A 24,478-nucleotide genomic window follows, 5' to 3' on the forward strand; every position below is an offset into this window, starting at 1 on the left:
AAGCGCAGGGCACTTGAGATTTTGACTTTTGGAGACACAATTGACTGTGGGCGAGTCACACATTTCTTTTACTTCAGCCCGTGGAAGCTAACACTTTCAACTGGTATCTTACGCGGCCCGGATCCATTTCGTATGGAATCATCTTAGAAATACTGAGCCACAACTTTTTCTCCTGATACAATTTATAATCATCTTTAAAAATTCCTCACAGTACCAAGGTTACAAAATAATATTTTTTGTTTCTTCTTTGCATATTTTTCCCGTTCATTTTGATACGCAAAAATTAAAGGTTGAGAGTTGAAATAGATTCGCCAACACCTATTCGCACATTGTTCAGCTAAAATATAATTCGACCAAGAACTTTATGTATAATCTTGCCAGTGAATTGCCAACCTAAGTATCAATTTCATGAAACCACTAAACCTCAATACCATTACAAATCGGAGAGAAAATTGTAACACGGATTGTCAATAAGGTATCTGTCATTCCCACCGGCTTTATTCGTGAACTTGACACTCAAATCGCATTTTCCAAATCAAAACTTGACATAACCGTCATGATAGAAATGCTTGACGATATATTTTATCCAATGACGGTGGGTCTAGTTACTGGCATATCTCGGGGTGACTGTCACCACGTCCACTAGACCTCGGTCGTCAAACTACGGCTTGAAGTGGCTTCCGCGCTCAGATTACAAATCAAGTACCCTACACTTTATTCGTGAAATTGTCGTTCTGTTTGTTATATCTCAGATTATGCATAACGTAGTAAGGAATAGTCAGTGTCCAGCACAGTGATCGTATTCATAAAAGAACGCATGCAGACCAATTGATAATACATGGAAAGCACCATTTCGTGGTTTGTTGGTGGTTAAATTGAATCTGTTATTGTTTTTCAAAACAAAAATTTTCTATCTTCATCATAATAATACGTAGTTAGTGTCAAAGATCATAATGCCTAACGTTTTTTTCATCAGCTAAGAACATGAAAAAATGGCAATGCAGCAGAGGGTTGAGTCGCTTTTTCTAAGCTGTTTCGAGAGGGCAAAGACGTATCGCCTATTTTTCTTTCGCTTGGCCATCAACGAAGGCAAATTGCCGGTGAAAGACCCTTACCAAGTCCCCTGTTGACGGTAATGGAGGATTAGGCGTGAACAAGAGGCACCGGTAAATCTTTCTTGTCGGTAAATCTTTCTTCCCGGATCACGCTGGTGAAGCAGGCTCCTTCACCGTGATATAAGGCACCGGGGAGGGATCATACCACGATGCTGTCAAGTGCGAGGCAGAAATGGATGGATTAAGAGCAAAATGCCAAAGATACATACAGATAATCTTGTCTTTTGTTCTTATTATATTTATAAATGGGCATATTTTTAATCCTCAGTCCAGTTTGACAAAAAAAGAAGGTATTACTAAAATGCTAATAAAATACGGCAATGGGGATTTCAAGGGAAAAGCTTGAGGCTTTTCAACTTTTTCAAGTGAACTTTTTTAACTTCCTTTTTTAAGCCACGTATGTAATACTCCTTCGAGCGTCATTTCAGGATGTCTTAGAAACGATACAATTCTGCGTCATTTCAAATCTGGTTTTCTCATTAAAATGGTTTATTTTCGCTACCAAGCAACGAACAAATTTCTCGTTAATTTTATATCGTTTCAGACAATAAGGCTACATGTTAATCAGCACTTCTTTACATTATATCAAGAAAATATCACCGTTCTGTCGCTGGCAATTGCAGACTTATTTGAAATTTGTTTACTATTTATCGCAATTACGGATAATTTTACGAGAGAAATCAAGTGGAGAATTTGACTGAATTACTATTTAATTGTAAAGTGACTTTTTGCAAAGAAAATCAGTTTGGGGTGAGTCTGAGAAGTGCTGCGAGGAAAGATTGCTTAGCTTACTCGTCACGGAACATGGAACATTCTGCTGAAGGTTATCGACATATAAAGTGCCAGGGCACGATGCAATCTTCAGATTTTTTCTAAAAACGCGAAGCTTTGCTTCTAACCCCCCATGTTCTAATCAGGTTGGTTGTTCCGGACGACTAGGCATTGGGTAAATGAACAGTCGAAAATTCCACCGCAGCGTCACATGGCGTGTCATAGCTGGCAAGATATCCAGCAGTCTGGCTTCGGGACTAAACATCTTTTTTGCGTCGCGTTTTCTTGCGAATTTGCTATGGCTTTCGACGGAACGGACAAGGGAGAAACATTTCTACATATATACAAGTAGAAATAAAGCAGAAAAGTACAACCGCTTGAGCTACTTCATGTTGACACCGGAAGTAATGGTCATGTGACCAAAGATTGTTTACAAGTCGTCTGCACGTAGGAGTTGCTGGGCAGAATCAAGTCTCAGTGTTTCTTCTTCTAATGATGAAGTGGCCTGAGAAAGAATCAACATGAAAAATATCATTTATGTGTTCTCCATTAGTCAAATGAGTTTCTGTTCTTGTCACAGTGCAGTCGGTTTGGTGCCGAATCTAAGGGTTCACAAGTGGTGATAGCGCGGCATAGGTGACGGAGGCGAGAGCTAAACATGGCGGTCGATGGAAACTAGCGCCACTCGGTCTACGAGCCACTGTGGTTCTTAATTTTAATTCTAATAATTCTTAAGTCGCGTGAATTAATGGCCTCACCGATTGGTGAGCAAACTTTACAATTACATGAAAGAGTCGATAAGATCTGCTCGCCTCATGAACCACCCCCATGTCCTAGTTGGCACCTTTTTAATATCGCTCCAGAATTGCGATTCGATGTTTGGTTGTCATATTTAACATGGGACATTGTGAGATTGGTGCATATTCTATGAGGAGGTAACGCTGGCTGGTTGGCGCCAGCATTCAGGGCTAATTGCTCGCTTGCCAATAGCTCTATACCAACACTGGCATTGTGACCTTAACTGCTGCTAATCAACTACGGCATGCACGATATTGACGGCCAGTTCCGAACTTCACCAAAACGATGGCAGGCCAGAGTCCAGTGCTGTTCGTAACAACAAACGAAACAACCGGAAGTGACGCCATTGACTGTCACCCTCGAGAAGTCTAACGTTCTGGAAATTTAATAAATGTGAATTTGCCTATTAAGTTGTTTCAGTTTGTATTTTATGCTATGAGATGACAGGAACAGATAATAAATGAAACGAAATGTTTATCCCAATTTTCGATGTTCACCGATCATCACCATGTGTGTTCCACCCTCCACCAAATTCCAAACCTAAAGAGCTCTTGTGATTTTTTTTATTCGTGAAGTGATGATTCTGTTCGTTCTTGTTGGTCATCAGATGTTGATGGCTACGTGTGTGTCATAGTTTGAGGTAGAAGAAAACCTGTCGCGGGAGGGATCTAAGCTTGTCCTTGTCACTTTGAGAGGTACTTGCATTGAGAGGAAAACTACTCTGATTTGTTGAAGTGGTTGAAGTTGGCGAAACAAATTGTTCCAACAAAATGTTTCCCGCCCCGGTACTGATAAAGAGGAATAAGAATGGAAAACATGGTTGCAATGCATTGGTAGCGCTAAAGATGTTGAGATTTGAATGGATTGATATCGAGATTAAAAAAACTGAGATGAAATGAAATTCTAAAAGTACAGTTTCAATATTTTGTCACCAGAATGAAACGTGTTTACATCACTTCTCGAGTACGATAAATCTCGCATTAGATGGCCAAGACACGATGGTCGATATATGTACATTTATTTATGTATTGTACATGCCCGTCTCTCAACCATACTAGCCATCTGGCAAAAAACACCATATTTGCCGAACTCTCAAGGCCAGATGGATATGATTAATGCTGTTTGTCTTGTAATTATTTTTGATATGCTAATAGAGATATTCTTCTCTCCCATTTTTGGTTGCACAGTTTGTTTACTGCATATACTGTTGAGATTTGCCCGCCGCTTCGGCTGGAAACCCGCATGAGGGTGGTCTAGCGCCACAACTTAACTCATATCGTCCAATTGATTCCATTTGATCTTCAGGTCCTTGACTTCTTGGAGTGCGAAGTGAACTTCGTTGAATGTGTGCTCACATTGGTGGCTGCTGGTCAAATTGGTAAACCATGCGCGTGGTTACTCGCCCATCCCAAACAAGATAACATACTTGCCTATACACAGCACAACGCTTTAATAATCCCAATATTTTTGTTTAGTTCTTGCATAACATATACCTTCTGATTAACAACTTGACAAGGGAGGTACGTGTGGGGTTAACAGATAATTTGTTACTGTCACGAACGTCTTACCTGAAATAAGATGGTCTCATAAAGAATTTAAATTTCTTAAAATCGAAATATCGAATGTCGATCGTTGAAGATGTACTCGGATAACTTGAATGCTTTTAAGGAATATCAAATGACGTGCAGAGGACGGAACAAAAAGTATCCCTCTCCCGCTGCTTAAGGTTGAGCCCTACATGCCAAGAACGTACCCTCTCTTGTGACAATGAGTTTAGATCACAGTGTTACCCTGACCTCCTGAAGTGCTAAGATCCGCCCAGGGACGTCTAGGTTCCCCCACAGGAGAGCTCCCCGGCCCGCCTGTGACACGTCACGCGCTCTTTAGGAAACGACTTTGTCTTAACGATGTAATAGCTGAGGTATCACGCACCCAGATCTCGCAGTGAAGTCACTGCCAGCGGAAATGTAGTAAAACAACAGAGTTGTCCTTTGTACAATTAAGTTGACTTATCATGACTCTCCAACATCGAGTCTACCATTTTCTCTGGTGTAATTAGCCGAGTTTAAGACCCCAACTGTGGCGAGTTTCGGCCCTCTCCACACGCCATACCTGCCGAATGAACGGTACTAAGGAGGTACTTGTCTTCCCAAATCGATACGCCGCCTAATTGTTAGGATAGTATTGCTTCCCTTGGCGACCAAAGACACGGCAAGAGGTTTCGATGGCGTGCCAAACGTAACGGCCGCGCCTCAAGTAGCAAATCAGAGTTCATCGATGACTTAAACTAATCCATGTGCCATTATCTTAGCCTGATGATAGACCGGGTTCAATTTTCGCTCGTTTTGATAACAAAATGGCGAAGGATGTCATTTGGCATTCTCACCTGGCATTCAAATATCGAGGGTTCCTCGCATGTTTAGCACCATGGGCAGGTTCAAACAGACAGCAATGTAACTATGAATTATGAAACTTTCTCTTCGGCTCTTCTCTAACATTCTCGAAATTTCGATGAGGACATTAAGAATTAAATAATGTTCTCGTCTCCGTGTTTCAGGATTTCGTTACATAGCCATTACATTTCTACGCAGCGATTAAAAATATGTCTATAAGTTAAACATTTTTCCCTTTTTTGATATTTTCATAAAATTATTCACCATTCTCTTACCTCTTCTCCTTGCAGACGATATTAAATTCGATGCACAAGTATCAACCACGTTTCCATCTAGTCCGAGCTAACGATATACTCAAGTTACCATACAGTCAATTCAGAACGTATGTCTTTAAAGAAACAGAATTTATCGCCGTTACTGCATATCAGAATGAGAAGGTAAGTTGTGTTTTTTGTGTTTTTCATCATCGCCGTCTATACTGAATACTAGTACTAGGTATTTCAAAATTCATTTGCCATTTTTGACTTCCAATATCTCCTACATTTTTAAGATATGATGACAAAACGTTCTAGGATAATGTAACTGCCATTCTGAAACGCCTAGTGCTTACGACTCAGGTAATTAGCTGGTTGTGTTTTTTTTCATGGGAACGTTTGGTGCGAACATGATGTCAACACAAACAAGATGTTTGTTGTGTTTTTTCCTCATCATTTAGTATGTACAAGACGTAGTGATGCTGTACACAGTATCCAGGCCAGCTTTCTTTTACCATGAACACAACACACCAAATAGTAGGTGAACATGACTACCATGCTACCAATTTGACAGGGTGTAACTTTTATAGCCTTCCCTTGTCAATAATTTCTAGAGTCGCCCTTTTGTGGAACGCATCTCTGCGAATATAACAGCTACTATCGTCATTGTAACACTAGCTTTGACGAGATGAAATACCTTTTAGTAAATTCGAGTCGTCCCTTTTGCTTTTTATGTCTTATATCACAAGGGGTTTCCCTTTAGCTAGAGATAACAGATGTGTTCCTCGTTGGGCCTACATAGATGACTGGTGATGCAGTGACCGTGAAGTACATTTTTTAAAGGAGGCACGGAATGGGGAGTTTAGGATTTGCCACCAAGTACATTTCTACACGTTGATGATGTGTATGCCTTTTTCTGATCGATCCCTAATCAATACCATCCTTGTTGTTCTCTGCAAACGTTAATCTCTCGTGTATGCCTGTGCATTTACAAGTGGCAAGCACGTCTACACAAAGTCAATACAAAACAACTCAGTATTAAAAAAATCTTTCCAATTCATTCACAGTTGGAGGATTAGTGTCGCTTTCTTCTAAAAAGCCGAGATTGTGATATTTCGTTACTGATCACGCTAGCATTTTGACACATTTGTGAATCAGTCCTAGTACTTGACGCCGTGTTCCCTGTCGAGCACCAGATAGCTCGACTCTTGGTTTTCATCTTCGGCGTCGGGCCGAAATGAAGAAGTTTCGCCTAATCATGCAGAATTGTGGAGAACGTGCAATCAACCTCCTTCTGGGTGCTCCAATATTACGGTGTTTGACTTCGGTTGCGTGACAGTGAATCCGAGGCGCCAACCAGCGATACCGACGTCAGTGGTGCTCGCCGTGTACTGAGCAGGGTTCCGATGCACAGGGCAAACACGGTGCATTGTACTGTAGTTTTAAATGCGTCTGAAAAGTGAAACCTATCTCCGCAAAAATCGGAGCCCTCCTATGGTGAAGCCTTGTGCATCTGATGTGATATTTGACAATGTGGAGAATAGAATGTTAAAGCTGTCGCCATCTCTTCTCGTCATCTCAGATAGAATCTTAGCGCGTGTTTCCAACATTGCTGTCGTAAATGCAAAAAAACGGAAACAAATCCGCCAACTTTGAATTGAAGTTGAATTACTCCGAATATCTATTGTCGCTCTCCTATAGAGTTCAATTATATTCTCAGAGATTTCATATATATGGTACGTTATATGGATTTTTTAAGTTTATACATGTAATGAAACGGAGAATTCCTTCGAAGACTTTTTTTCAATTGTGCTTTCAATTCTTTGTGTAACAAAGTGAAGAACTCATTCGAAGTTTTGTTTTCAATCGTTATCAAATGATTGGAAGATGGCCCCCCGCCTGAAATCCGTTGATAATTTACTCGTTCTGTTACTGACTGAGGTGATAAAGCCAGCTTCAAACAGAATATGCGAATGAAATCATGTCAACAATCCCTCGCAAATAGGTATTGGAGTTTGATGAGTTGGGCAAACCTGGCGCCGCCTCAGTTTCACTAATCGACAGTCTCTGCGCCGCATCCATCTTGTAAGTGTAGTCAAAAGTCTATTTGGTTTCCTTTGTCCTCTGAGGAATTGTGTGTGTTTTGACGCCGAGTATTGGTAGTGATAATGAAGTTCTCGAGATCAATACGAAACCTGCCGAAAGAGAAGGCACATAAAAGAAAAGGCAAACGGAAATTTAGCATGTCTCAGAAGAAATCTCCACTTGGTGGCAAATTGAACTTGGAAATCTAAACGTGGCTCAGCGCGGAGTCGTATTTGTCACAATGGAGAGACAAGATAGGCAAGAGAATGAGATGACTTTTTCATGGCGCGCACTCCTTTGCGAACACTGTCATCAAAAGGTTAGTAATAGGCGAACAGAGTCTCTACACGTCGAGATGTCATAATAGACGAGGTCTTCTCAAGCTGGGCCAATTCGTTCAGTTGGAGGAAAAACGGTACAGGTCCGCTGTCGGTTCCTGTTTGAGGTTGTATCCGAGATCCCCGGCTAAAGAAGGTCCCCACATCATGAATAGCGGAGGAAATTGATGTCGTGGCTGGTGTCATCTGAAAGGTTACCAGACGCGTAAGCGATGTCTCTTGACTCCGACACTTCATTTCCCCACCAGCATCGCATTGTATTGTTACCCATTGTTACGGTGGAATCTCCGGGGTGAGATAGCGGGCCAACTCGAGACAAAGCCCAGCGAAAATAATTACCAATTCGACAATATGAATGTTGCCAGTCTTAAGATGTCTATTTTTGTTGGTTGTTGGTTGCTCTACATGATGCCATTTCTTCATCCGGATTCTCCATCAGAATCCTGACTCGAAAAGAAGATATCTTGACAATGCGGAGTAAGACGAAGGTCATAATCTTTGAACTTGGCAACCACACCACGGGTTCCTGCGTCTAGTGCCACGGGGCAGGCGTGGAAAAAACTCCATCCACTATATCTATTTGTTACGAATTCTTCTTTTTGTTAAGGCTACTTCCCCTGCATTGTCACATTCAACCAATGAGATTAGGTAGCAACTTATGGCGAAAACTCAATCTTGGCGCAACCGGAAGTGGAACTAGTTAATCCTCCGCGGACAAATTACATGGGCTCGGGAACGATTTTTTCAAAACGATTTTACCCTTGAGTATATACAAAGCATGATTTCGGTGGCAATTATTAAAAAATCAGTTATTGTATCTATGACTTTCAGTAAAGTTAACAAACATGTTCGACTAAGAAATAATGACCTACGGTGGTCATAGAGCAATGCAATGTACATGTACATGTAACATCACTGATTTCTAGACAATAAGTTTTATCCTCGACAACTCTAACATCATGTTTACCCTGACGGTACTGCATATGATATGATAAGAGGAAACATTCGAATTTATTACTCGATTGTTTTTGCGACAGTTTTTATGCGTCGCTTGTGTGGCCTAGAAGATACAGCAGTTATAGAATACAGTGACATGATAATGACTTAAATTGCAAAGCAGCGCCAAGTATGCAGGGCCTATGGCGCCTAAATTGCGCATAATCTTTGCAAACCATTGAAAATTTATTTGAGAGTTTACCCAAACAGGACACCAGACGGCAAAATCATTGCTGTGGCATCTAACAATATGAAATGACTGCCATAAATCAACTGTCGCCAAAAAGGTCAACTAGTAGTTTGGCGCATGCATCCAAAAAAATTTAACTGGCTGCTTCACCAGCATAACCGTCACCTCGGATAAGAGCATAATTATACAATGCAACACATTTGTGTGAGTTAATTGTCTTTCGTCGCCATCATTACTTCAACTATTGTTTAAAGTCGGCTAGTTTCAATGTTACAGGTTGATGACGTGTCATAAATTTCCAATTTAATACAATGCTAACTCGTCTCGTCTGGGATTCGTGACGCCTTCTTTTCACGGGTTTTAAATCGCCTTCCGCCAAAACTGCCGCCCCCAACACATCATAGACTGTGCAGGACTAAATAACCTGACCAACAATGGCAAGACAGTGTTTACAGCTTGTTAAGGAGTCAATTTATCACCCAGAGTGTGAATGAGAGAGGTCGTATGGCTCGACGATATCTATAGTGGTTCATCATTTCGCCATTAAAAGCCTTATAAAGTCTGCCTTGGAGTTGATAAAACTACTTGTAAAGTTGTACTACCTATTTGGAGTACAGTGTACATAAAGCAGTACTTGGGAAAGACTACATCCTACTCGAAGACGTATCGTGCGTTACAGAGTCTTATTCCTGTCTTTCCTTTTTTACGTTCATGGTCTGGATGGACAATTTATTTGTCCAATGGTCATGACGTCATATTTGTGCTTGGCCTTTGTGTCGATTTCACAGTAATCAATGAACTCAACAAAGCGAATCGAACTTAAGAGTTAATCATTCATCAGTTAAGCTTGGTATGCATGGTTTCTTTTGTTAGTTATTGTTAAAATCATAGAACATAGTCCATATTTGATTATTTAGGCATGAACGCTATTGCGTGACACGACACCCCTTTTGTGTTGAAGGTAGCCTGGGTGTGAATTCAGGACTTATTTAACACCTTGACCATTGTTGATTTCTTTTACTGAGAACAAAACATTCCGAAAATACCCGCTTGTCTCAAAGCCAATCAACGCACGTCATTAAAAAATACTGACACTTCCATCACTTTTTCACAATGTTTTATTTAAAAAATTATTTTCTTGGTATGTTGAGTGTATTACCATTAACACCTACGGGTTTATGGTATGCGTCTAAATTCAAAAGCAATTGCGTGACTTGGGCAATGAGTCTTTTTCAGTAAAGGTGTGACCACTGATTGTCACCAATTAAGACAGGCGGCACTTCTGTCCCATCTGGTCCATATTAGTTCCTATATTATTCCATTGTAATCAGGTTGTATAGTCATCACAATGAAGTAGCACTTGCATCACTATGGTTTTGTATTCGGCGAGAGATTACCACTATTTACAATAGTGACCATGGTTCTGCATCCGGGGTGCTGGCGCCATTTTAAAACAAAGGAACTTGTTGGCAACCTCGGAGACAGGTTACATAACGAACATATAATCTGTGATTGCAGTATTGTCACGGTCGTATTATCTGGTGATCAAAAGAGTCAATTGCATTGTTCACAAAGGCCCTGTTCTATTTAGCAGTTACATATCTACCGTGTCTGCATTCCCCTGCAAAACCTGTTCATTTCAATCCTACGACTTGACGCCAGTGTCATTCGCATATTTCTTCAAGACATATTGGTACCTGCATGCCATCGTTGATTAATTGAAAATAATTTCTTACTGGATCCACCGTGTCTCGAATTGATAATTATATTCGAGAGATTTAAGAGTGGTAGTAATATTTTGGACAGCTTGGTGACATAACGTGTCGTTTGTATCAAATATCTTCGCAAGTAATGTCCGTTCACACATCGGTTGCTCATCTCGAAATTCAGAAAACAAGGAGGCGGGTGGTTTCCATTATTCTGACCTACATGAACTGTCTCTTAATCAATCCTGACCATTGAAGAAGACCCAACTTCTCAAACTCTTGCCTCATCTATCTTTTCAGATAACTCAGTTGAAAATAGACCACAATCCATTTGCCAAAGGATTCCGAGATACCGGGAGTGGAAAGAGGGAAAAGAAGTAAGTACCGGGCAGAAAAGTAAACATGGCGGTCGCCTCATGAGACCATAAAGAGGTTCTGGGGTTGATGGTTCCCTCTCTAAACATTTGCAGGCATTTTAGTAAAGGTCGATTTGGTTTTGAAGATAAATCATATTTACACTGGCATTTTCCTGTCTTTCGTAGTCCTTGCTGATGTTTCTGCAATATCTTATAGTTTGTCATGGTGTCATACCTCTAGTCGTTTAGACACCATCGCTCTCATCCACACTCATGTCTCATCCACACTCACAATGTCTTTTCTTAGACATTGGAAATGAAACATGTCATATTCTTCGCCACAACTGACGAAAGTGCCAGCTAACATTGCAATATCACAAAATGATACTAAGTCCTTTATGAACTGCTATGACCCATCCGACGCATTCGTGCCTCTTGCCCTGAGAAATCTAAACCACTAACGACTTATTGCTATACAAATGACCAGAATCTAGTAGCCTAGTATTAGCTAGCCAGAGCTAATGACAAGTATAGATTCCCACAATTACAATAGATGAGACTGCTAACATTGGCACGGAATCTGGTGATTCTTATCGTAAAATGACGCTATTTTCTCATCGTCTGCTACAATCAGTTACTGGAGTCCCACCGGATCGATTCCCCCATCATCCCTTATTGCGACCATTCATCGGCAAATTTGTACAAGAGTGACTAAATTTGCGGACAAGCACACAATTTGCCATTCCGAGGCGACTCTGGTTGTTTTGAGCAGCGTGACATGCCGAGCCTCTCAAGAGGTTGGGACTGCGCGCCTCTAAATGGCGCGTCTCGGATCCTGAGTCCTATAATCCAGTTTAAGTCATTCATGGCATTCACTGATTACCTCATACAGAGGTGATGAGCTCCACAGACAGTGGCGAGATTGAATCAGCTGGATTCAGTTGTAAATTCCTTGCGAATTTGGTTAGAGTTATCTCTAGTGAATGGTGATAGTCTACGCGCCGCTGATGTCGTTGCGAGCGATTATTCTCTTAATATTTTCAAGTTATCTGTGAATCGGGTGATGGGGCATGGCGCTGGTGATCGTTTGGTGCGATTCTTCTGATAATGTCATCAAGTAATCGGCTCCTCAAATCCTCATTCTGAACATTCACCATCGCAATTTCGCCATCCAAACATCACACTGAGTTATCGACGTCCATTGACACGTCTAGGGTTGATGATGCTTTCAACAATGCCCAAGATCATTGCATTCCCCTAAACTAGCTGGATGTGACCTGTAGCTTAAGAAACACACCCTGCCAAATCACACTCAACTCAACAAGACTTTTCAGACGCATCGGCGCGGTCCATTTAGGTCGTTTGTTTACTGCCACTTGGGTATCTCTTGACAGATCACGAAATGACATCGTATATCACATTGATTCCTCCCTCAAACTCGATTCCTCATACCTTTAATTAAGCCACTTTTTAAGACTCGTGTCAGCTCGTTTGCAACATGTGAAACATCGAAATTTGATCAAAGTACCAACTTTTCGAGTGCTGTTTTCTGTGTTGTTAGGCGCCATTGAACATATCTTGACTCGGACATCGTCCTCCTCAGAGAATGTTATCTTTCCTATTTTGGTGAGATGATATTTCGTGAACCATCAGAACACATGTACTTATCTCCCAGAGGGTGTAATGGTCATCAATTGTCCCCTTCTCTATCGCCGTACAGTGCCATCAAAACCAAAACCTTTCTTCCTTCATTCCTTATAAACTTATGATAGAAACACGCAAATTCATTCCGGTTATTCCTCACTCACATTGATATTCATACGTCTTTTCTCTGCAGGAAACTCATAATGTCGTCACATTCCTCAGTGCAACAGCCACACCACTCAAGTCACGACCAGTCTGTGGACCACGACGACAACAGCGATATGGAAGATGAGAACATGGAGATATGTGTCGATGTCAATGACGACTCGGATAATGAACTCCCAATAACTGTGCCAATATTACCTTCAAAAAACACTGGTAAGTACACATGCACATTCTAAAGCATGACCCTTCAAAAACTAGCCAACAACTTTACTCCGTACCTGAGAAAAATTCCGTTTTGCCGCCACGGTGACGATGCAGCTGAGCAGGATCCAAGTCTTAGTGGGCGACAAAAAGATTTGGAGAAAATTAAAAATGTCACATTTGTTACTTTTTTAAGCATATACTACATCTATTTTAAAAATTCTTGAACCATCTCGCTGAGAGGCATGCAATTGGATCTACCCATTTGCACAGTCATTCTTTCCAAATAGACACAATTTGCGAAGTGATGAAACATCATTTGATGACCTAACAAGGCCACAGCTTATTGACATCATGAGCCACTGAAGACGTACCGATGAATCAGTGGTCTGTGTCAGAAGTAGTAGCGAGTCCAAGTGCTACGTTTCCTGGAAGAAGCCAAACATTTGCTCCAACCGCCGGGCATCCTTGGATCAAGTCTTTAACCTTCACTACCAGGTTGACTTCGCGTGGGCGATTCATTGCGCGGCCAGGTACTGAGGATGGCTTTCAGTTTCAACACGTTCACAAAGCGTTTAGCTTTCGGTGGTTGTGTCAAATTCGCCCATAGCGTTAAACTTTCGGTAGTACCGTCAATTTCACATGCGCCATGGTGTTTTCTGTAATTCTGGTGTTCATACCAACAACTGTTATTTCACAAGCAATTTGTGTTCAATGCAATGTCAGTCATTTCTGCAGACAACTCTCATGTTATATCAAAACATTGATAACTTTGGATTAGGGGTATTAACGGAACCGAATGACATTAGATACAATCAGGAAGTGTCTGGGCCGGTCAGAAAAACAATCGGTTGTCATCTGCGTTGTTTGCATTGAATAAAAGCCAATACATCTTCTATAATCTCAGTCTAACTGATTGGCGCGCATGCACATGGAAAGTTCCCGTGTTCATGTATGGGCCGTCCTATCCGTGATTTTTTCCGTTAATTTCTGGAGCCAGTTTGTCTGCGGTGATTATGAAATAATTGTTACAAATACAACCAGTGACGCCTAAATCCTTATTAATTCGCTATAAGCGTGTAGGGCTGAAGGCGCCAGAACATCACTGATGATATCAGTTAGTTATTGGAAAACGCGTTAAGCGTGATTTCTGACACGAAAAGCTACAAAATGTCCGGCCTTGATAAGGCTACTTGGACACTTTCATTAAGACTTATACATATTCAGATCTATCAAATCATTAGCACGCGGCGCCATTCTAAGGTACTCAGATTAAATGCTCTAAAAAGACGGAAATCTCATTTCTGATATGACTGGGTTACAAATCAGCGCTTAGCTGTTGACACTGTAGTGGTGACTGTATGGATGAGTCGAATAGTAACCCTTTCCTGTGAAAAAAAACCTCAATAAAAGAATAGTTTAAGCAAAAAATAACCCAATGAAGTGAGTGGTGGTATTGGAGAAAATAAGTACATGTAGCGAGAGATTTCTAAATCTCGTTATAAAACTTGACATACATGTATAACATGTACCGTACGGTCAATGTGGCCTGGCACATCCAATGAATGTTTGCTGCTGTGACGAAATATCATTTTGCTGCTGCATCGTCATGGTTAAAATTGTAGAGTGCGGAGATCCCGAATTCTCAGTTATCTTGCGGGCCAGCTGTTGGCTAGTTTAAGGCGGGGCGCTGACTATGGGGTCACTGCTTGACTGGGTCCGTCTGTAGGTATTAAGCAACGTTTATGTTTAATCAACAAGCATGATGTCGAGGAAGCCGGCTTGTGTATTTCGGGCCAGAGCGGCTAAATAAAGCCGTAAAAATTACACGGAAAGAAACGAGGTCTATGATCATGGTGACGACTTCAAACGATGTGGCCTAGGCCGGAGTTGGATCCACGCTTTGCAAATTGTTGTTACATTGTGCTGCTATGAGTGCGCTCCATTTGACTTTAAAGCAGGCAAACCACGCAGCTAGTGCGGCCCTCAATAATAACAGGGGATAACTAGTATTCATTCTAAACTGGTGAGCCCATTCTTGGCTAACCCCATGAATTTACCTTGATGCTTTTCAGGAAAGAGATCGTCTGACAATGCTAAGCCACAGCCCAATACACTTAATTTTCGTGTAATTTTCATAGCCGGTGTTTAACAATGATGTACACCATTCTGCAACTTCTGTTCCTTTGTAATAAATTATACGCTTTCTGTGATACTTTCAGAATCTGAAAATGATGACCGGAGTGCGACTAGTCAGCCCCCGAGCAGGGAGGTGGAGCGAGAGGAAAACAGCTCGCCGCTTAGCTTAGTACGGGACCACAAAGACTGTGCCAGTGTACGCGTAGACGTGGAGGACCCACAGAGAGAAAAATCCTTAGAAAGTCACACGGAAAGAGACAGTGAAAAAACAGAAACTTCAGCGCCGACGGCAAGAATTGTTGATGAGAACACTAGCGCCGTTAAGCAAATGTCACCCAGGTCTGATATGCGTGATGAGCGAGTGAGATGTGGTCGGGAAGACGATAGGCTGCGGTTAGATGACCAGAGAAGACTCGACGAACATAGACTGAGGTTAGCCGAGCGGAGGCCGAGGTCGGACGAAGTTCCAGTACGTCACGTGGACGACCGATCACGAGCAGATGAACATCAACGCTTAGCTGCCGAGGACATCCGGAATCGAATCCAGGAGCATCGTCGGTTGGAGGACCACAGGTTGAATATGGACCGCGAAAGAGGCCGACTATCGGTTTCCTCACTTTCACCACGCTCGGAGCGTTCAGACAATCGTAGCCCCAGGCGAACGCCGCCATCTTTGGAGGCCAGCCACAAAGAAAAGGAGCCAACTTCTCCGCCCAATGTAACGGTTTTACACCCGTCGGCTAGCCATCCGATGTTATCATATCTATATCAGTCAGGAGCGTATGCTAACGGTCTGCACGGCCTACCAAACTTTCCGCACCCAGCTTTATACGGCTCTGGTTCCAGTTCTTTGAATCCGTTTCTGGCGGCATCTGGAGTGACCAGTGATCTAGTCTCGCATCTCCCGCCAATATCCGCGGCCGCTCACATGGCTGGTTTCAGTGTGCCCAACATGGTGCTAAACTCTCAACTCGCGCATCTAGCCGGACATCCGTTACTCCATCAAAACTTTCCATTTACTACAACCTCATCTGACTCTTCCTACATGAACAGCCATATTGGACCTCTCTTCTCGCGGCATTCTCACAGATTCTCGCCATATTCTTTGCCATTAACAAAAACAACAATGGTGACGACGTCAGCACCTCTTCCTTCCACTGGAACTTCGTCTACGTCATCCGTAAACGGTTTGCGGGGCGACCGGCTATCGCCGAGTCCCCTGAACCGGCAGAGGGTCTCCCCCAGTGCTACAAGCCTGCCCACATCAAACACAGTGCCAAGTGAATTAGAAAACATTGAACGAATGGTCGATGGACTTGAACGGAAGCACGACCATCATGGTTCTGAGGCATTTACAAAATTCAGCGCCGGAGAAAAGTAGACGAGTGTAATTCCTCAATAACTGTTTGGGGCCTGGTTACGACAAAATCTTGGATTATTAGAATGTAAAAAAGTCAAATGTATGTATTCTCAACAAGCTGATAACTTGATTGTACACAAGGACAATCATATTTGGTACAAGTCATAGCATTCTGATGATATCCTCAGCCCTTGATATCTTTGAGCATTTACAATGAACATAACTTTTCTTATAGATGTATTTAAAAATACTTTATATAGGCCTATACATCATTCTGAATATTCTGTCTGTTACATAACAAATCGTGTCAGTTCTATTGGTACTGTTAAACCCAAACATGCGACGATTTCTTTCGTTGAGATAGAATTACGGCATCACAACAAAATTTGACCCTGTTTGTACAGATAAACTTACGCAAAGTAAAGTGTGACCATAGGTTTACGGATGTACTATATCCGTGCTATCATTATCTCAATTACTAATTTTTTCCTTTCATGTCGATGATAATGAATCCATTTTCTGTGATTATCGACAGTATTACATTTATCTTGCAGTATTTTGTTCTATCTGAGACTTTAAAATTTGTGACCTATGTTCTACTAAATGTATATTCCAAGCGCGTATGGTAGTAATATATCGGGCCGTAGCATGTGCATGTATACATTACATGTACAATACTTACTTGTACACAGTTTCTCTACAAAAGTGCAATAGAAATGTCATGTGCTAGAAGATCCAACAGCTTGAAATTAATCAAACTTGGCTGCGTATTTCTGATGTAATGTGAAGTATAGATTCCACGTTGGTAAAGGCAGTGACGGTTTGTTTCCATTAGGATTTAAGAGACAAGTACACAGGAAAAATATGAAAATTGTTAATCTGTTCATCGAATTGCAGTTAGAAACTGTTCATAGGAACCTGAGTTTTTATATACCATTACACTCACCATAAGATTAAAGTATTCAACACTATTTCTTGCCATATAGATGCCACGTGGGCGTGGTGATACCTGTCGCAAAACCGAGAGGTAAGCGCGCCATGGCGCTGAAAGAAACGCTTCCAGCGTTGAGTCTTGAACACTATCCCGATGTCAGTCGACTTAAAGCTCGACACGAACATGTACCAGATCTGTAGTGTCATAAGTTAGATCAAAAGGTGCAATGGGGCTTTTTGTAAAACGACGTGAGCTCGCTGTAGGAGGTTTCTAACGTGCGACGATTATACTCAAAGGCGAGAAACGTGGATTATGTTTTGGTAAAGATGTGTCAGTGGAAAAATATGTTCATCAAGCGTCGCTTTAAGTGGGATTGTTATAAACTCAAGAAGGAATGATTGCATGACAGATACGTTCAAACGGCAAAGTAGGCTACATTCGTAAAGGGCGTTTGGGTTTCGTTTGAAAGAATTACGTTGGGGAAAAACGGCTCTGGAACTGCCGATCTTTAAGTGGTGCTCATCAAACGAAACGTTGTTACTGGGAGAAAAAAATATCATGAGGCACAAACAACAGAGATGCGATAAAAGTGTGATGGTTCTGAGCGAAGTATAAAGCAAATGGTTCCACAGAGGCGTTCATCTTACTTCCCGTTGATATCACGAACGTTGAGATTTTTTAACACAAAATAGAACAATTTGATTGTTGTTATTAAGGTGCTGCGTCATCATTATCAATACCGCAGCAAAGGGGACCATGAGGCTATATGTGATGATGTTGATGATGATGATGATGATGTTGAAATGACGAATGGGTCAAGCAAAACATATTACCAACATATTAAAGAATTGCTACAAATACAACTGACAGCTTATTTTGTTGTGATATATACTGAACCAGTACTGTCAAAGAAAAATTCTATCACACTCTGACTCTTAGATGCATTTTGTATCTTTCTATGTGTTTCGTGCGGCTCAACCTCCTCTCAATGAAATGTAATCCATTTGTAGAATAGATTGCATTAAAAAATCTGTTTTTGTTTTTGGCTTAGAAGGACAAAGCTTACATACCCAGTATATTGATGAATTTTGTCCAACAGTTACAGAGAAACGTGTACATGTAGAACAGAGAGGTAACGATTGTACGTGACTTTGTGCATTGGTGGTAATTTACTTCGTCATATATGGTAGACTTGTTTTGGTACAAATTCTGTGTAAACAATTTCAATACGAAAACTTTCCTTCAATGTCTTAGGTCTGTATATTTTCAAAATATGTCTGTTGGTGGTGTCGACCTGTATCTAAAGCTTGTTTATAAGAATGTACATGTACATGTATCTTATACATGTTTGTGTACATGTATTTCGTACATGTCACTGTGTACATGTATTTAATGCATATCGGTGTACGTGTATTTAAAATACTGTACATGTATTTCATACATGTTTACATGTATTTAGCCTATACATGTTTTTCATACATGTTGGTGTACATGTATTTCATACTTTATGTACATGTATTTTAATAAGTGCGAATCGGTACGATTCTGCACTTGATTCGTCAGTTGGTGCTTTTATTTTGTGAATAACAGGTATACATGTACGTGTGTGTAACGTCCGTGAATAGCGATTCAATGTCGATGTAAAAACAAAAATCACTGGGTTGTATGTATATTTCATGAGCTTTGGACGACCAGGAAGGATTAAATTCCTTTTACAGAAAAATATGTATAATTTTACTTTGAGTCCTTTAATGACCACAATTTGAGATGAGATCCAATGTCTGTATATCATAACATGCACTGTGACTGAGTCTACGTTAGGGAGAATTTTGGGCAACATACTTGAAAAGCCAAAAGGATTGGTGTACTTCCTACCACTGTACATGTATGATGTGAATGTTGTTTGACCTTCACTGACTGTCAATGACAAATGGTTCAAAGACCATGTAGATTTACTTTAAGTTTCAAAATTGTCAAGTCAGTTACGTTCTCTCACTTACGTTCTCTCTGAGTGAAAAATTGGTAAAATCTTTAACAAAATAATCCCAATGCAGATTCTAATTGGAAAATGTATGATAAAATAAACGAGAGGTTGAAAACCTTAACTAACTTGAGCCTCAAATGTAGTGTTGTCAGCATTTAAATTTATATCAATTGAGCGGTGTAACGTATGATATGCCAATTGAAATCAGGACGACGCTTTCTTTTGATGGCTAAAACCTGAGGAATCTGCTTTAATTATTACACTCGACGAGGCCTAGACAGACATGGATTCTCCATCTCGAGGAGTTTGGTGAAAGAAATACATGTAAACTTCTTCAGATAAATTGTACATGTTTGTATTATTATGTGTATTATATTGAATAATATATGTGTGTATGTATAAAGTAATTAGAGGGCAAAGTATCAAAAAGCAATAAAATCTTCATGAAATTCAATTATTCTTCAGTTTGATTTTTGAGACGCTAAATTGACTTGACCCTCATTTTACCATAATTCAGCCCACTACGGGTGATCGTGGCAAATGAGAAGTGAATGAAGCTTAGGGGGGTCGAGAGGAGCCTGCCAGTGATCCTGCAAAGATCTGGGCCAGCATTCGATGATGATATTGAGTCAAAGAAAGACTAACAACGATGAACGACGCAATGATGGCCCGAACCTCCATTTGTTGGAATCCACATGTTCTAGTCGTTGTACGTGTATCCAGCTATAGCTCACGATTATGACCTGCCTACAGTACGGTTACCCTAACGGTCAGCTGACGCCACCGCCATATTTAGAATGGCAGACTTCCCCCTCCCCCTCGCCATGACCAAAATCCTACACAGTGCATACGTAGACATAGTATTTGTCTTTTCTGCAATGTTCAAGGCAAACCTTGCACGGAAAATACATTCAACTATCATTTTTATCATATATCCAAAATGCACTGATCCGGCAGATCTGCGGTGGCCGGAGAAAATCCACTCGTTCAATCTGGTGACTCGGATCACACACTCGAGCAGTATATATTCTTATTTCATTCACGGACATCGTTCGTAGTTTTTTGCAAAACTGATGCGAGACCGGTCTGATGTCTAACTGAAACTTAAAACTACAGTGAATGCCAGTACATACATCCCTACTCTAACCAATTCAAATGTTAAAAGCCCCCAACTGTCAACTTCAAAACGTGTAACAAAGAGAGGGCAGGTTTTTTTATATGATGACGATTCAAGTTTGACAAGTTGCACTTGAAAGCCCAGCCCAATCTATTAGAAGTATACTATCAATTGATTTACATTGGTGGCACTGTGGAAACTGTCGAGAATATGATTTTACTTGATAATGATAATGATATGACTTGGTGACTAACATTTCCTTCAGCTGTCTGTTTTTGATTGTATGTCATAGTATGTGTGCCTTTATGTGGGCATATGTGTATGTATGTATGTTAGGGGTGAAGCTCAAGATTTAATTGGAGAACGAATTTTTATAAACAGAATGCAAATACATGTTAGGCACACACTTGCACCAAAACATGTACAGAAATAAATTACACTTTTGATTGATTTTCACCACATAAACATGTGTGCATCACCAACAACGGTTCGTATATAGGTATATAGGTCGAGGATCATGTGTAGTTTCCCCTGGTCAACGAATTGATTATTCTTTAAAAGAGCCACATTCTAATGGGAACCACTAACTTTAAAAACGCTTTTGAAGAACCATATGATATTGGTTTACATTTTGATCTTCAGACTCGAGTTTGGTGACAGGAAGGGCATGTAGGAACACCAAGCCATTAAACAGTATCATTTGAACTCAATTCAAACCACTCCCATCCTATAATCACAAACTCTTTTTCAACTGTAACACTTTGACAGGCACTACAATCCAAGAAACAATCCCATATCATATTACGTTGGATCTGTTTCTTGAATTTGATGACAGAAGGCCGGATTTCAGCTGCCCAAGAAAACCTCATCGGGTTGTGACCAAGCCCAGGTAATGGAGACTTCCGAGGCGAAATTGGATCCTCCAGAAGCTTTGTTAAGCGACTATTGGTGTATCTTGGTTTCTTATCATCCCCACTGCTGGTGCTACGAGTGTACCGGCCATGAAATTAATGAGAAGTCGCTTGCTGATGATCACAGGTAGCGTGGAAATGCGCCGCCAAACTCAGATGTGAAATTAGTAGGCCGGGAATCAAATGTGATTCGAATTATGGCGGCAGCGGCCTTTGACGCCATCAATTATGCGGTGTAGTCGCTCGTGCTGATCTTTAAGCAGGTTGCTTACCGTCTCAATTTGAGGCTTTTTTCATTGGTGTTTGCTCTCGAGGGTTGGTAATTAGCCACTCAAACCCGCCAGTCTGAGATCAAACCACTGCTGCTTTTACGCCGGAAAAGAAAAAAACGCCATATTGTTATCTCTCAGGGTTTTACAAAAAAATGAGGAAGCGATTGGTACGGAATGGACACCGAATGGTCGGATGGTTGGTCTATGGTTCACGCAAATGCTACTGAATTCACAATTAGCTGTTTATCTCCATTATGCTTTTGTGCCAGAATCATTGGATTCGAAAGTCTGATAATCGTGGAACAAATGGAGTCTCTGATGCTGCAATCTCTAGATCTCCGTCTCTTGCCCAAGGAGGTTGTTTTTGGTTGTGTATACCCCCGATTGCGACCGAGCGGTGCTCTACCCTTTAATTATCATTCATGCAAAACAGAACGAAATATTATTTGACACATGAAATAATACTCTGTAAGGAGCCGAAAGAATGGTTGTAATTGCCTAACAAGTGCCATGTAAAGTTCAAAATTATAGGGTGCGTTTTACCACTCATGCGCTAGCCTTTTCACCAAGTTTCATGTGAAACCTGATACGTCTTCAAACTGAATTTGTTGGGCTCTGCTAAGCATCTCAGGAGATTCGAACTAAGGTGCACAGAACGTCACATCCACGGTTTTTATTGCGTGAAGCACAGAGGGAAGAAAAATGTATTACCCATGCACATGTACATGCAAGCGCAAACACGGATTTCGTAGGGCCATCTTCAAGGTTATCTGTAATACTCTTTGCTGTCACATCAAAATAACGGACATTGAGGCATCGGCAATGAACGCTTTCCTTTCAGGACAGAAGATATGTTTCTTCTTTAAATCCACTGTAGGCCTTATTTCTTCATCAACAGCAACACTCGATATTTCTGCATGCAGGCCATGTATACATTTCACAAATGTACAAATGTACCAGCCTGACTTTGCCTCAATAAGGCCTCTCTGGGTGTTATCACTTCCCTTGAAGAGCGGACCAAAATCGTGAAGAGATGGATGGCCGGCGTGAAAGGAATATAGTCCAGAGATTACCAAATGCTTCTTGTAAGGGTTCGGGTGGGGCAAGCAGAATGAAAGACTGCAGTTGACTTTCTGTCACACTGACCTTGGAGTACCAGTACGGTGGTGGAACTCGCCATCTTTTAGGCGGATCCGTTCATACTTTCTCATTTCAACATGGCTGCCAACTGATTGTTTGTTTGCTGCTGTCCGTTGTGCTATGAGGTAAATATCAGTACGTGTAATGACACGTTTGTTTATTTTATGTTATTAGAGGGTATTTGACAATCGCTGTACATATATATACGCAAGGTTTGAAAGTCTCCTTGATATTTACCGCTAATTTTCGAGCAAATGGTGTTTGTCTATTTGCGCAGCTGGCGCCATAGCTCTTTTTCTGACCGACTTAATGTACCAGGATCGAGTTGTAAACTGGTGATTTTATTATTCTCATGCATCAAATAGATCTGTTGTTTGTCTGGCTATTGCGTAGACAAGCGCTTAGACAAAGAACCACTATTTACTGGCAACTACTTCCGGTACCGCCCATATCGACGACACATATATGAATTTGAAAAATACAATTCTTTTATGAGATAAGTTGGCTGATACCACTATAACTTTTTACCACGACACCTTACATTGTGACAAAGTGTGATTGTGTTGCATGGGTACAAGCCTGTCCTTGTTATACCATATGCAGCATGTACAGATCCAAAGATAAACGATTTTTAGGCAAAATCTTCAAGTCCATCGATTGACTCCGAGTGATAACAAATTCAGCTCTTCTCTTCTCACCGGAAACCGGAGCCATGCATGGCGCCCGTGGATTTAATTGGTGGCTCCCCTCTCCCCAACCGATCTAATTAACAATAATTATCTGTAATTAACTTTAAGAGTGAAAATGGCTCATTTAATTTACGACACAAACTGAGAGAATCACAAGAACTGCCAAAGGCACCACGAAATTCAATGCTAAAAATCATTTCTAATTGTAGCGCACTTTTTGTGAAGTGGTATATTTTGTGCAATTTTATTGTCATTTGCTATTATTTCAAAAAACGTGTGTGTTTAAACACCTTGGGCTCAAAATCGACTTTGTGCCTTTTGTGTTTCGCAGTTTTCTTAGATGTGAAATTAAATGAAAACATATACCTCTTAGGGGAGAAAACAAACATATTGCACTGTGAAACTGACGTGATGAAATTGCCGGACCTTAGGCGACTGAAATACCGCTGGGCATCCTCCCAACAGTATGTCCCCTGTCTCATCCCAACTTCCCGCGGTATCGGCGGGTCATCACGGCCGCTTTGTTCTGATTGTCCGCGGCTAATGCTCGGCCCTGAAAGACAAGTCAATGATCAATAGACAATACTAAGTTGTTGACAGGGCAGGGCACCTATAGCCCCGTGAAGATGCACAGATCGCCGAAGATTATCATTGCAAACATGACAAGATACCGAGCGTTATTCATCCAAGCAGTCAAATGGACATTCACATCTTATTGCCGTGATTCGGGGTTTAGGGCAGGAACACCCAAGTTGTGGCGGGCAAGACCAATCGCTCCCAGCATCCAGAGCCAAACATAGCAGATGACAGATGCAATGGTCGTTCCTTGAGTGCGGCACGATCTACAAATTCCTTCCTTTCAATAAAAAAGATGACTTCTGTCAACGATGCATAAGGCTTTCTCTCAAATGCTGTCAGGT

General features: G+C 41.1%; 1 protein-coding gene across 3 annotated transcripts in view; it reads left to right on the forward strand.

Moving 5' to 3' along the window:
• The window catches only part of LOC135502883 (T-box transcription factor TBX2-like), a 79,954-nt gene extending 60,071 nt beyond the window's left edge, over nt 1–19,883 (forward strand). For all 3 annotated transcript variants that reach the window (XM_064796072.1, XM_064796081.1, XM_064796061.1), the window contains 4 exons: nt 5,368–5,514; nt 10,947–11,023; nt 12,840–13,024; nt 15,235–19,883. In XM_064796072.1, the coding sequence (XP_064652142.1) occupies nt 5,368–5,514; nt 10,947–11,023; nt 12,840–13,024; nt 15,235–16,532 (1,707 nt within the window). In that variant the 3' untranslated portion in view covers nt 16,533–19,883. The remainder of the gene's footprint in view (nt 1–5,367; nt 5,515–10,946; nt 11,024–12,839; nt 13,025–15,234) is intronic.
• Nucleotides 19,884–24,478: the final 4,595 nt, after the last annotated feature.

The sequence above is a fragment of the Lineus longissimus genome, chromosome 2, assembly GCF_910592395.1.
Source record: "Lineus longissimus chromosome 2, tnLinLong1.2, whole genome shotgun sequence".
NCBI lineage: Eukaryota > Metazoa > Nemertea > Pilidiophora > Heteronemertea > Lineidae > Lineus > Lineus longissimus.